Here is a 15,346-nt window from a genome sequence, read left to right as displayed (position 1 = left end):
CTGTCTTGGCAACTACAATAGCATTTTTATTTATTTTTAATTTTATTTATTTGATTGTAATTTTCATAACCCAATAGTTATTTCAGAAGCAGGACATATACATTGTAAAAGATTAGAAAATACTGACTTTAAAAAATATCATGCAATAATAGCAGATAGTGATAACTGCTATGGAGAAAAATAGAGCTGGTTATTTCAAGGTTCAGTAGCCCATTGTGGCTAGTGGCTCACACAGTGGATTGTGAGGGCTTCAGAAGGAGCATTGCAGTGTGTGGCTGAGATTGATTTCAAGGGAAGAACACTGAAAGATCAGAGGATGGGGCATCCATTAGCTAGGGCGATAGCTGACAATTCATCCTTCTGAAGAGAAAGACAGTAATCTAGGTGAAAATAATCTTTCCATTAATAAGGAGCACGTAACAAAGGATGATGGCGGATGACTACGAGGAGGGAGAGCAGGTGGTATTGTGATCACATGCACTTCAGAGCAGCAGGGGTTTTATGTTTACTATTTTTTTTTAAATTTTTATGGGTAGATGAATTTAGGGTGAAAATTAATTAGGAGCGGGCAAGAGGGATCACTTAAAATATCTTTCTTAACATGTGGGTTTGGATTTTAAAAAGTCACCACCATTAGAGATGACTGGTAGAGAAACAAAAGTTTCCGGGCACATGGTGGTTTCAGTTAAAACAGGAAGGTCAAGGAACACTGGAAAACAAAAGTGGGAGTTTCGGTGGATTTTGCTCAAGCCAGAGCAGGCGTTTGAGATGATTTAATGGAAGTATTTGATGGTTCAGAAGGGCAGAGTCAGGTTGGGACCTGTGCAGAGCTTTATGGGGGTGGGCAATGAGTCCAGTTATGAGCTGTTGAGCTCTTGGGGTCGGGAGTGTCCATGCTTCCCATGGGGCCTGCTGTCACAATGTAGGAATGTGTCACAATGGATTAGCCCTGATAATCCCCTCAGGAAGATGACTAATCGTAATTTTTAACTTTAGTAGGAAATAGAAACCGTTAAACAGGTGGATCCTCTTTCTCCTTTTACCAGTGCTGCTACTTCTTGTGTGACTTTTCTCTCTCCCTCCTTATTACAGGTGGGGGTGCGCTTTCTCCTTTCACGCAGTGCCATTCCTGCTGTCCCTGCTCTGTATCCCACCCTGTTCACTTTTTTAAAGGATTGGTTATGTTTTATCTTTTCTATATCATTTCCTCTCTTTCTAGAAAATCAGCAACAAATACAGTTTTGTATAGAGTGTCTTAAAAAATTTTGTGTATCATGGATCTATTTGACAGTCTGGTGAAGTCTTTGGACCCTCAAATGTATTAAATCATTTTGTAGGATTACCAAACAAAATATTGAAAACAGTCACCAAATTATAAATATTTGGAGATAAACCTATCACACTACAAACAGGTGTTTGTACAAGAATAATATAATTCATAGTATAAAAACATGTAGCTTCTTAATTAGTATATTAAATAATAAGACCTAGCAACTGCTCTTTTCAGTAGTATAATTTCAAAGTAATGATGAATGTTAATAATGTTTTGAGATACCTGTCACAACTCTCAAGTAATATTAAGATACCTTAATAAAGATATTTTAGTAATATCTTTAAAATAATATATTTAAAAAATATAATATCTAAAAATATATATAATATAATATCTCAAATAATATCTTTAAAATAAAGATATTTTAAATATATCTTAATAAAGGTATTTCTTGGGGCTCCTGGGTAGCTTAGTCGATTAAGCATCCAACTCTTGGCTTCAGTTCAGGTCATGATCTTGGGGTCATTAGACTGAGCCCTGCAAGAGGCTCCATGCTCAAAGGGGAGTCTGCCTGAGATTCTCTCTGCCCCTCCTCCCACGCATGCACACCTGATCTCTCTTTCTCTCTAAAATAAATCTTTAAAAGAATTAAATAAAATATCAGGTATTTTTCTTCATGATTAAGCTATGGGTATACTTTGATTTATTTCTTTGCATTTATATTATAGAGGTGCTAATTTTAGTTGGAGATTATGCAAATAAATAATGATGTAATTTTTTTAATCAAAGTTGGTAGATTTCCTGAATTCTTTTTTCATGCCATAGTTAACACCTCTTGCTCCATAATCTTCGTCTTATAAAACATTCTAAAAAATTTGAGTGAAAATAAATGGAAAGCTCTCATTTTTGCAAAGTTGTAGATCCTTGTTTTCTACTCTCATTTACCTTTTTAGTCTCATCTCCAGTTACCACACCAGCGCATTCCTAGCAGATCACTTCTGTTGTCACTTTTTCCAGCTTTCTTGGGATATAATGACACATAACATTGTATAAGTTTAAGGGATATAACATGTTGATTTGGTAAATTTATATATTGCAAAATGATTGCCACCATTGTGGTAGCTCCATCATGTCACGTGGTTACAGTTTTCGTAGTAAGAACATTAAAGATTTACTATCTTAACAACTTAACTTTTAGTATATAATACTAAATTAGTATTACTCATCATCATCATGCTGTACTTTAGGTCCCCAGAACTTACTGTTTTATAACTGGGAGTTTGTACTCTTTGATTAACATCTTCTATCTCCATCCTCCAACCCCCCTTTCTGGCAACCACTGTTCTACTTTCTGCTTCTATGAATCTGACTTTTTTAGAGTCTGCATATAAGTGATATCACACAGTATTTGTCTTTCTCTGTCTGACTTATTTCACTTAGCATAATGCTCTCGGGGTCCATCCTTGTTGCAAATGACAGGACTTTCTTTCATCTCATGACTGAATAATATCCCACTGTATACATGTACACCACATCTTCTTTATCCATTTATCCATTGACAGACTCTTGATTTCCTTTGAATATACAACTAGAAGTGGGATTGCTGGATCCTATGGTCACTTTAGTTTTAATTTTTTTGAGGAACTTCCATGCCATTTTCCATAGAAGCTATGCCAGTTCACATTTCCACCAGCGCTGCAGAAGAGTTTCCTTTTCTAAACATCTTCACCAACACTTTTAAAAAAAAAATTTTATAATAGCCATTTTAACAGTTGTGAGATGATATCTCGTTGTGGTATGATGATGATTAGTGATGTTGAGTACCTCTGTTTGCTCTTTTTTTTTTCTTTAAAGATTTTTTTTATGTATTTATTTGACAGAGAGAAATCACAAGTAGATGGAGAGGCAGGCAGAGAGAGAGAGGGAAGCAGGCTCCCTGCTGAGCAGAGAGCCCAGTGCGGGACTCGATCCCAGGACCCTGAGATCATGACCTGAGCCAAAGGCAGCAGCTTAACCCACTGAGCCACTCAGGTGCCCCCCTCTGTTTGCTCTTTAATGTCTCCTTATTGTTACACTCTCCTTCCCTCTAACATACCCACTTTTTTTTATTTTTTTTTTTTTAAAGTTACCTCCTTTCTCTTCTAAACTAGATTTGGAGAAGGTTCCCCCACCCCTTTCTTAATCTTTGTTCTTATTTTGATTCTCATATTATATTGAAATTGGCTGTTTACTTGCCAGTCTACTGTATAAGATTGCTCCTTTATAATAGATACTGTGTTATATTCATGCTTGCAGTTGTAGGCACTCAAAGAATATAGATACTAAAAGAATGTAACTGTGTGTATTGTGAATTCTGACTTCATCCAATAAATATGTTCTCTTCATCCTCTGCTCTTTTGCATTTGCCCTTGTACTTACTGCCAGAAACACTTTGAAACTAATTATTCTCTAATTTCTTTTAGGTTAATTTTGTCTGCCTTCTGTCCCCACCCCTACCCCCACCAACCACCTACCCACTTACCCACTGGCAAACAAGGTAGGATCCTGTTTTAGTGTGGGGGTAGTTTTTACTTTGGCTGCACACTAATAACATTATTTACAAGGTAAATAATATCGGCCATGATATCCCCCACCCCAGACTGAAGTGCGGTTTTTAAAACCCCCCCCAGGTGACTGTAATGTGCATCCAAGCCTGTGAAATACTGAAGCATTATGTGTCCCTCTAAGCCTTAGGAAATCTTGGTCCTATATGTGATGCTAAATAAATAATTGTTTTATGTATAATAATCGGAATTTTTATGAGTACACATAGGTAAGACTACAATTTTGAAATAGGTAAGAACTTACCATTTAACACACTTAGGTATATTTGCTTTATGAATTACTTAGTTCATAGAGTTTCCCAGATGATGTAATAATAGTCTTTTGCACTGAAATTCTGCTTCGTTCAATCTGTATTTTGACTCACACTCAGAAAAGTCAATCCACTTTTGGATTCACTGTGAAAATTTCAATTATAATTTTATTTGTTTTTTCTTGTGGTTTTATTTATTCTGTGAGAAATTCACACCTGCCACAAGAGAGTAGCTTCTACAAATTGCTGTCTTCAAAGATCTCTAAAATCCACAGATAATGTGAGACTTCGTCATAAAACTGATTTCACCTGGAACTTTCTGAGAAATTTAAAAAAAAATTTTTTCCTGTTTATCTTTAAAGCCTTTGGTGTTAAAAAAAAAAGAAAAGAAAAACTTGGATTAAGTTAGAGGAAACCATTATTTGAATGAAAAATCTTAAAACATCTTGCGATTTTCTGATCATAATATGACAAGATCAGGACATTCATATGAGTAAAAATGTGGAAAGGGAAGGACAAAGCATCCTGGCAGACATTTTTCACTTGAATTCCTATAGGTACAGCCTGGATCTGTATCTCACTTTCAATAAGTATTTGTGTGATAAAATCTCATAGTCTCTAAATTGGGATAGAGCTCTAACCATGGAAATTCAGGGCTACTCATGTTTAAATTGTCTTTTGTTTTTCATCTGTTAAAAACATTCCTCATTAAATTTTCTTTTACTTATTACTTAATTTTAAAATTACAGTTTTAGGCCTGGGTCGCTCAGTCATTAAGCATCTACCTTCAGCTCAGGTCATGATCCCAGAGTCCTGGGATCAAGCCTGCTTCTCCCTCCCTCACTCCTCCTGCTTGCATTCCCTTTCTTGCTGTGCTTTCTCTGTCAAGTAAATAAATAAATAAAATTAAAAAAAAAAATTACAGCTTTGTATTGAGGAAGCACTTCCAATCTAGATAATTTGAAAAGGAATGTATATGTTTCCCCTCACACCTTCTACCCCAATGTTTTTATACTTCTTGTAAAGTCAAGATGTAGCCAGAGAGATAATGATAATTTATTATGTTATTATTAAATTCTCAGGTTAGCAGCTTTATACTTAGCAGAATTAAATTTTATTTTTAAGTGATGCATAGTTCTTTGAACTTTAATCATTGGTATAGTTTAATGGGACTTAAGTCTAAGAGGATTTAAGTAGAATCAAGGAAAATTAATGAGTTAAGGTTTTTTAGAGTTAACTCATAGAAAACTGAGTATGTTAGATATATCACAATCATGCTCAAGAAGGGGGAAAAAAAGCACAAAAAGTGCTGGTATTTTCTAAGCGTTTAAAAGCCAACATGGTATTTACACAATTATCCAGTCTTTTAAAACAGGATTAAAAAAAACCTTTCATGTGACTTTAAAACATTTTAATAATGTATATGCTTTCAAAATGATGAGTAATAATATTCATTAGTAAACTAAAACTAGTATAGTCAAAAATTAAAATCCCTTTAATATTACATAAGGTAAATTTTTTCATATAGCATCTAAGAATTATTGAAAACATTTTTGTACTATTTTTTATATTCCATGAGAAAAATTTATTTCCTTATTTGCATTTATCACATTCATTTAAGGTTACCACTAAGGAAGTGTTAGATACAGTATATTTGTGTTTCTTTATTTGTTGAAAGGGTGCCCTTTTTTGTCCTAATCAATGTTTTGTTTCTAAAATGAGGTTCAGCTGACCACAGTTAATTTTTTTGAAACTTAATAAAAACAGCCAACATACAAGTTTTACTCTTTACTTCATTTTAACTGTCTTAATTCATAGATACTCTAACACTTTTTACAAAGAACAGAATGTAAATACAAAGAACACAGGATATGTTGCCAGACTGCATGGACTCCCATTTCCGGTCTGCCTCTTACGAGTGATCTTGGGCAACTTCACATCCCTATTTCTCAGTTGTCTTACCTGTGAGGGAGAGGTGACCGTAGTACTTACCTCACAGCTTTTATGAGAGGATCCATTGAGTTATTAGATGCCTAGAACAGTCTGTAGATCATAGTAAGTGCCATCTACCTATTTGCTACCATGATTACTGTCTAAACTAGACATTGAATCAGCACACAGTTGTCACGCACTGCCGTATCTAAGTAAGGTAGAAGAGTCCGACATGTTTTGAGGGCTGTTGAACTGCATTTTGGATACCTACATGGAGATACGAAGAATGAAGACATGAACAAAACAGTCTGTACCCTAAAATATGTGTAATATAGTGGAGAAGATACATACACATTTGCCATATACAGCACAATTTAAATAAAACTGTCATAAATGTCTAAAATACTAAGAAAGTATACAAAAGCTGGTAGATGGGGGTTCCTGGAGGGGATTAAATTTGAATTGGACTTTTAATGATACTTAGAATTCCGATTTGTACAAATTGGTGGTGGGAACAGAGTGAGTAGAGGAGAGAACAGAAATTTTAGAGCAGTTTAAAATATTGACTAATATCCGAAGCAGCTACGTAAAGGGCGGAGGTTGGCGGGGAGGGTGGGATGTGAGTAGTGGGAGCAGGGTACAGAGTGAGAACTGAGGATGGAATTAAAGCTGGGACCAGATTGTGAAGAATATTGACTGACGTGCTGATGAAACTTAATCGAGGCAAGGCATGAGCTGCTGGGAGATTCTGAATATGTGCATAACACAACTAGAATTACAGTTAGCATGATGACTTTAGCAGTAGTACGTTTAGGAAAATGGAGCTCGAAGCCATTAAATAGTAGGGAGAATTGAAAACTGGATCTGTCTGTCTGCGGAGCCTATGCTCTTTCCACTGTGTCATACCACTGAGAAGCAGATGACTGCTTTGGTGCGAACCCCACATCTCCCAGCTGGTCTTCACTCTGCCGTCAGCCTGCCTTTTGTTGGGCGGTGTTTCTTTTCCCTTGGTTCTAACACTGTTGGCACGACCGCGTTTTACCTTAGTAATGGTGAAGTACTAGTGGAATGGTTAGTTGTTGGTGACAGGAATGGAGAAAAACTACTGACTAGTATAAGAAGGAACTATTCCCCACTTGTTTACTTAGGGCAAAGATTGAGAGCCACACTGACTCTCAACCACGATATTCAACCATGGTAAGAGATTAGCATGGCGGTGTTCAGTCTTTATAGTGCCTTGCCATCAGTGCTTCCGTGAGGATTACTGAAATTTCCTGAAAAACAAGTCAAAAATTTTCTCTGAAAGGGAGATAACAAGAGTAGTTTGAAGGATAAAAATTTTTTTTTCTTTTTCCATTTCCCAAAGAAATCAAAAGTAGGTATGTTTATTTAAGTCCCCAAACTTATTGGACTTCATGGGCTATCCCATATTAGTAATAAACTTGAATTTAACAATCATTGATAGTTTTCTCTAAGTTTATAAATTTCAGGCTTTTTTTTTTATTTGATGGAGAGAGATCACAAGTAGGCAGAGAGGTGGGCAGAGAGAGGAGCTTGGTGCTCTGCCAAGCAGAGAGCCCGATGCCGAACTCGATCCCAGGACCCTGAGATCATGACCTGAACTGAAGGCAGAGGTTTTAACCCACTGAGCCACCCAGGCACCCCAAATTTCAGGCTTTTTTCTAAAATTATTCCTGCCGTTATTCTTTTAGGCTAGCATTACACTAGTTAATTTGGATATCTATACATACCGTTCTTTTAGACACTTGCTTTTAAAACTATTTCTGTTTTTCCCATTAATTCAACTTTATTGCACCAAAAATAAAAAGAAATTCTTATATTTTAGAATTTAATATTTTTACTGAGTAGAAAAAAGCATTCAAATATAATTTGCATATAAATAGCAGATGGTAGTTTACATTAGTGTTAGCAGTTGAGTAAATTTCATCTATTAAAAAGGGCAAGCATGAGGCCAGTAATGTTTTTGTAGTAATAATATTGTCCTGGTTCAAATGCTTTGGCATATAAACATTTCAAATAAAAATCTTGTTTATAGTTCAAAAGATTATAATTCTGACATATAAACTACTTAAATAATGACAGTCATTATAATTAAGTATAAAAGCATAAACACTAAAAATGCTTATATGTCAGGTTAAAGATGACCATTTATAAACCATTAGGACTCTTAGTGTGTTATGCTCAAAATATATTTTTTTCATGATATTTGTAGGACAAATGGTTTAAATATACATTGATGGGCATGGGTACTATGCGTAGATATAAAATGTCGAAGGAAAAACTAAAATATAAATAAACATTTTTATTAGAATAATAGGATTAGAGAATATATTAGATGAAATTATAATAGTGTCTAAGGTAGTGAAATATATTTCATGAAGAGAGATTTACTTGATTATTTATTTATTTATAAATGGAAATTTTTTTTTAGACAGTTAAATTATTCCTTCTTTGTGGATTTGTTTTTGCTTCTCTAAATCTCGCAATATCTTTTAGCAGTAAGTTGTTAAATCTTCAACTGTAGCATAATTATGAGACTCACTAGGGAGTCCAGAAAAAAAATAGCTTTGTAATTTAATTTTTATTTTATATTTCTCCTTTGAGATATTCAAGAATAGTAAATTGCCTGTAGATGTGAATTGGAACAATTAAATTGTATTATAGGAGGATTGTGGTGAAATGATGTGTATTTAACCTTTTGCTTTTTATACCTTTTTGAAACAGAAAATTTGGAAATAGTGTTACACCCTGTTGTTTAACTGCCTTTAAAAAATGTTGTGTGCAGAACAAATAGCTTAGTTTGATGGGGTTTTGTTGATGATAAACTCTGGAGCAGAACCAAAATACATCCTGACTTCTACAACAAATGAAGAAAATAATTTTTTTTGCTGTCTTGGCAGAATACTTGTACATGATGGTTTTAAAATAACCGCATTTTCACAAGGTCTTGCTCTCTCATCTTTTTCACTCGAACAAACATGTGAATGCCATCCTGGGCCTGTAAGGGTTGCTAGAAAACCAACTGAAAACAACAACAAAACTTTAGTAAATCTATAATGACATTGTTCTTTGGAGAACTCCTTAGTCTTGAACCCTAGAGTACTAAGTGTTCATAATTTAACCTTCTGCATCTCTCCCCTCCTCTCAGAGTGATCTGGTTAAGACCCTTCTCTCTGTCTTCAGAAATCCCACCAGTCTTTCAAAGCTGAGATTTTTGTTAATTCATACAGAATTTCCTCCCTGGTTAAACTGAACATTGTTACTTGTCTCGTTCCTTTGCCATTGTTTACAGCAACCTCTCATGTCAGTGAAGCTTTTCTCTCACATTTTACTGCAGATGGATTTTACAAAGAATGTGATAACGGTGTATTGATTGATACAAGTCAATCAATAGACGATGACTAAGCAGTAACCACATTGAAGGTGTGCCTCGTTGGTGTTGTGTGCTGCTGGGGATACAGAAATAAGACATTGCCTTGCTCTCTGTAACTTACAGATGAATATGAGAGCTAAACTTAAGTACATAAATCATAATGTAATCCTAAGTAGAGAAAGTAAGAAGAACAATATAGGGGATCAAGGCAGGAAGAAATATTAAGAAGATACCAGGAAAGGGTTTTGTAGTGAAGCACTTTGTAAGATGGGCCTGCAAAATGACTTTTTCTTTCTAAGAGCAGTGGACGTTATTACATTTGCTGCTAAAAACAATACAGATTCTGACAATCCTTCAGAATCCTTCATTTTTCATATTTACTATCACAAACTATATTATCTTAAATTGTAAAGGGTCTGAGATTTCTACCTCACTTGTAAGAGAGCAAGTTAGCATGATAACATTTCCTAGATGCTGCCAGAAGAATTGAGATTCCTGGGTCAGAGACAAAGGACTGTATTAGCCCCAGATTAGCATGTAGCATGGTCATGATGTTTGCAGCAATTGCTTTGCCCTGTAAATGCCACAGGGGGTGGCATGTTGCATCCCAGGTAGATGCTGCACATATAGTGAATATGTGTTATGCCTGAAAAACCTCAAGCTTAGGAAATAGGAAATCTCCTAAGGGCGTTACAGCAAACCTATTCAGCCTTTGTCTAGAGGGAAACATTCACTTTATTATCCCGGCCAGGAAACCAGTCTTCGTTTTCCCTGGAGGGAAGTTCTATCTCTACCTTCAAGCATGTTTGAAAAGATAATGGGGAACAGAAGCTTTCAGAAGATGTGTAGAAATTCTGTAGAGAATTGCCCCCCAAACAATGTATTCAAACAGTCCTAGAAATAATGGTTATGAAGCAGTCATTTAGGGGAATTCAAGATTCTGTAGCATGCTGAGGTAGTTTTGCTGGTCTGGATACTATTTCAAACTTGAAAAGCTGAACTTGGTCTATTTTTCTAAAGAATTGGTTGAGTTTTACTTGGAAATTGTGAAAATGCAGTTTAAGGAAGTCATCATTTTACATAATGAAAAATGAATAAGAAGGGATGCTAATATTTCAAGAAAGAGGAAGAACCCTGTATTTCCCAAATTGTATAAGAATATAAAGTAAGATTCAAAATTACAAATGAGGTGTTCTCTGATTTAATGATGCTGATAACTGAATTAGTCATGAAAATCTTTCCAGTGATAGATGATTCTAAAATAAATTTGTATTTATATTTACTTGTGTATATATAATATGCAGTATATGTAATATATTGTGTATATATATACATATATAATATATATACAATATAATATATTGTGTGTATATATATATATATAGTCCATAGACATGTGTCTACATATGCACATATTCTACCATATCCTTTTGAATAATTTATGCATCCACAGTAAAATCATAATTCCAAAACCAAATTGAATCTCAAGTGAAAGTGGGCCTTAGAAATCATCTGAAAAATATCTCACCCCATTTGCAAAATGTTTTCCAAAATAATGGGTCAGTAAAGTTTATAAATTGTACAGCCTCACTTTTAGGATGCTTACCCTTTAATGGCATTAGTGACCCTGCTGAAGCTGATGCAGGGTTGCATCTGAACTTGATGCTGATATGATACGTGATGTCTTTCCTAAATCACATCTGATCCACTGCTGGATTCACTGCTGCCATCATGAACATTGATTCTAGGATATATGTGTGTGCTTTTGCCTTTTTAGTTGCTTTTCTTTTACATTTTTAGATTTTTCCTTTGTCTTTTTTCTTCGTTGCAACATCAATGAAAACACGTGATTTTTTTTTAAGTTTATGTACTGCACTGTGAACACCTGATGTTGAATATTGTTAGTAAGAAATTTGGGGGGCCCATTACACTGATAAGAATATCAAAGTAATATTTACACCTGTAATTGAAACCATAGAGTGCTTACTCCTATGACAATACGTGTAATTATTTAAAAATCATTATAATAAAATGCCTTTGACACCACTTTTATAAATTTCCAATATTATTCATGTATCAGGGACTGGATTTGGCTCCATAATGTGTGGGTTAAGTGATAAGCCTCGTTCACTTCTAGCACATAAATACCTAACACGTTATTTTATGGGGCACAACTTTAAAAAAACAAAAAGATTAAATCGTGACCGTATTTGGGATTCAAACATAAATATATCAGTTTTTAAAAACTAAAATGACTACAGAGGTCAGTCAGGTAAAAGAAAAGTCTGAAGCAGATCAGAGAGGAGAGTGCCTCGAAAAACCAGAAATCTTGATTTTTATGCAGAATTTCACATTTGTAAATGTTGACCACTAAAAAAAATAATTAAAGAGCATGCTCACTAAGTAAAAAAAATACCTCCTTATCAACAATATCTAATATTTAATTTGATACCCAGAATGGTTTCTCAGGCTAGCAGAGCACAGAAGGGGATGGTGGTAGGTGGGAGACGGGAGAAGTCAGGGAGAGAGAATAGGGGCCTTAAGGGGATAGATTGCCACAAATAGGAAGAGGGTCTGGTTACTGACACAGGCCTAAACAATAGTCTAATGACAGTAAACACTGACCCTGGGTCAGTGTTAGCTATACCTAAACCCTTCCCCTGGGAGATCTTGGAGGAAAAGTTTATTTGTAGAAATATTAATCTCTTGAGAGGCCCAGGCTACTCTGCTGGTAAGTTCCTACTCCTTCACCAAAATGTTAACTTGAGAACAGAAGATGATCACCTAAAAAAGAAGAGAACCAAAGAAATATTGATGTAGCCTGGCTCAGAGTTCTTGCAGGGAGGTAGGAGAGGAAGAGAGGACATCTTAGGAGTTCTGTACCCCAGTCCATATGGATCTAAGGTGAAAGTATTTGAAAGCAATGCTGAAAAAGTTACAGGGTATTCTGGTAAGAGCCAGTATCCCTCCAAACAGAATCTGTCATCAGGATGCTGGTAATTTGGGTAACCAGCAGGAACCATGAAGATGACACAATAGCATGAGATGTTGCACCCCAGAATTCTGAGGGAGACACAAGAAAGGGGTCCAGTTGAGCTTTTTCAGCCTGATGGGAGTGGGGGATTGATCCACCAGATGTGGGGACTAACAATTAATGGGAAGGCTTAAGGTCTTGGGGCAACTTACCACTAGCTACACTTATTCACATGGATCCCATTCCTTGGTTCCCATCCATAGATGTATGGCATTGTGGGGCTGGACAGAGAAATGTACTTTTGTTTTGTTTTTAAAAGGAGCTCCCTGGATAGTACTATATCTTTGATAAAGTTGTGGTAAGAGTTAAATTGAGTATTGAATCTGAGGTGCTTAGAACAAAAATTAGAAAGCTAACAACGCAAGTGTCCATGAAGATACGGAGATATTGCTGCTGGAGTATGAACAGGAGACCATTCTGGAGAGCACTCTGGCCCTGTGTTAACAGATTAATTATATGCTTTTCCTAAGACCCCGTAATTCTCCTCCTGGGTTATATATATGAACCTCACTCCATTCCTCGTATATACCAGTGACGCTCTTTTACTGATGTCGGAGGGACATGTACAGAGATGGACCATGTTTGATGTGGTGGCGATCTGGAAGAAGTCTGGGTGTCCCTCCAAGATACAGGAGTCCTACATCCTTTAACCCCTCACTTAGCTTTCATTACCAAGTCCCCACACACCACATTCTGGGCTAAGTGGTAAAAATGCAAGGGGAACTCAGGGAGGTGCCTGACTTGGAGGAGCAGATGATCAGATTCAGGGCAAAGACTCGATGGTGGAGGTCACAGCAGATCAAGCACAGAGCAGGGCTGCCTGAGGCATGCGTGGCCTCTGAAGGGCTGAGTCTTGAGGGAGCCTTTAGAAAGCCTTCGTTAAACCACTAAGTTTTAGCATGAAATAAAAGCTCAAATATAAGTGTCTTCATTAGGCAAATATTGATTATAAAAAAGATAAAGGCTTGACTTATCTCAGGAAATGGAATGAAATGAAAACATATTGGGAACACAGCAAAAATGAAATGGTTTTTCATTGTGGTTTATTTTTGCATTTGCATAATAGTACATAATCTTTTATTTCAGATACACTGGCCAAGTACAGCACTAAAAATAGAAGAATGCATAATGAAAGGAAAAGATGCGGTAAGTATTACTCATTGTAAATTAAACACATCATCAGTTCTGTCCCTGGTTAGTCACAAGGGACTGACTCCCTAACCTCTTATTTGCTCCTAAAAGGCATATATGCAGTTCATTCAGGAAGAAAAAAAAAATACATACACATATTAGTACAGACATATACATTGTATAGAGATCATTGTTTATGAGTTGATTACACTGTGAGCTTAGAGTAAAGGAAGCTGAGTTGTCTCTAGATCTTGGTTTTGGTTTTATTACTTATGAACTCAGATTTATGAATTTCTTATAGTAATCTTATTTCCTACATATTTGGGAAAAATAATTTCAGGTAAATTTTTAATTCAAGGGAAAACTAAGTGGATTTTTTGTGAGATTTCATTTTTCTTTGATGGGTAAATTAGAACCAAATGAAGAAACAAAAGGAGAAAAGCAGGAAGAAAGGAGAAGCCAAAGGCTTTACCTATCCCGCAACGTATTTCGGGTCTTTCCTTCTGGAAGAATCCATCTTCAGTCTGTCCATAACTTCCACAAGCACGTGGGGTTGTGCCAAAGCAGCAGTTCTGACCCAGGGCCGAGCCCGCTAAAACATGCACAGAGGGACTTTAATGTGCTAGGAGTCAGTGCCTGATGACACAGGACACACCTTTGGAGGAAGGCATGTGCACATCCCCTTTTGAAAGTTAACTCATTCTTTCTTTTTCTTTTTTTGGTGAGAAAAAAAAATCATGTGAAAGACTAATACACGTCATACCAAGTCCTGAGTCTGTGGCAACTGGGTCCCAGCCAAGGAGCGAGTCAAGACCTTCTTGCTGCCTTAGCCCATAGTATGATGCTGACTAATTGAACACACTCTTAGGCTATGTCAGCCTAAGTCCATAGAGCCAAAATGTAGTCTAATTCGCTCATCCTAGGTGTGACAGTGTTTCATGACATAAAAAGCAAGTGCTTATGGTCATAGGAAAACAGACTGTTTTTTGCCCTGCCTGAATGAACGGTCACATTTTCCCAATGATAAGGCATCACCTTCAAAATAGAATGATGTATGAGTGGGAAATTGAGGAAAATATATCCATGTGCTCTGGATAATCAGGTCAGTAGTATGTTGCTTGTTCTGAACAAGGGAATGCTCTACTCTGATCACTTCTGGTAAGATCGTTCTGGTGGCTTTTGCACCCAGTATGGTGCTATGAGAGATTTTAAAAGTCATAATCTGTCCTTATGAAATGTTTCATTTACTGGCTACTGCATTGTTGATATCAGAGTAATATTTAGCATTTAAAGAGTTTAGTATTTTGTAATTTATTTTAAATGAAACAGCAGTACCTAATTTACCAGGAAGATGTTTGCTAGAATTAATTTAGACACGTTGGTTTGAGCAGTTGTAAACTTTCTTCATTCAGCACATTTTTTTTTTTAATGTTTTGTTAGTCACCATACAATACATCATTAGTTTTTGATGTAGTGTTCCATGATTCACTGTCTGTGTGTAACACCCAGTGCTCCATGCAATCTGTGCCCTCCTTAATACCTATCACCGGGCTAACCCATTCCCCCACTCTCCCCTCTAAAACCCTCAGTTTGTTTCTCAGAGTCAGAGTCTCTCATGGTTCATCTTCCCCTCTGACTCCCCCCACTTAATTTTTCCCTTCCTTTTCCTACTGTCCTCCATGCTATTCCTTATATTCCACAAATAAGTGAAACCATATGATAATTTAC

At 36.1% G+C, this 15,346-nt stretch overlaps 1 protein-coding gene across 1 annotated transcript in view; it reads left to right on the top strand.

The window, feature by feature from the left end:
- SEMA3E (semaphorin 3E) overlaps positions 1-15,346 on the top strand; it is a 249,277-nt gene that overhangs the window by 145,122 nt on the left and 88,809 nt on the right. Inside the window, exon 3 of the mRNA XM_044245924.1 lies at positions 13,574-13,633. Within this exon, the coding sequence (XP_044101859.1) occupies positions 13,574-13,633 (60 nt within the window). The remainder of the gene's footprint in view (positions 1-13,573; positions 13,634-15,346) is intronic.

Source organism: Neovison vison, chromosome 4 (assembly GCF_020171115.1).
Source record: "Neovison vison isolate M4711 chromosome 4, ASM_NN_V1, whole genome shotgun sequence".
NCBI lineage: Eukaryota > Metazoa > Chordata > Mammalia > Carnivora > Mustelidae > Neogale > Neogale vison.
Note: the sequence above shows the minus strand (reverse complement) of the source record. Positions and strands in the feature narration are given on the sequence as shown.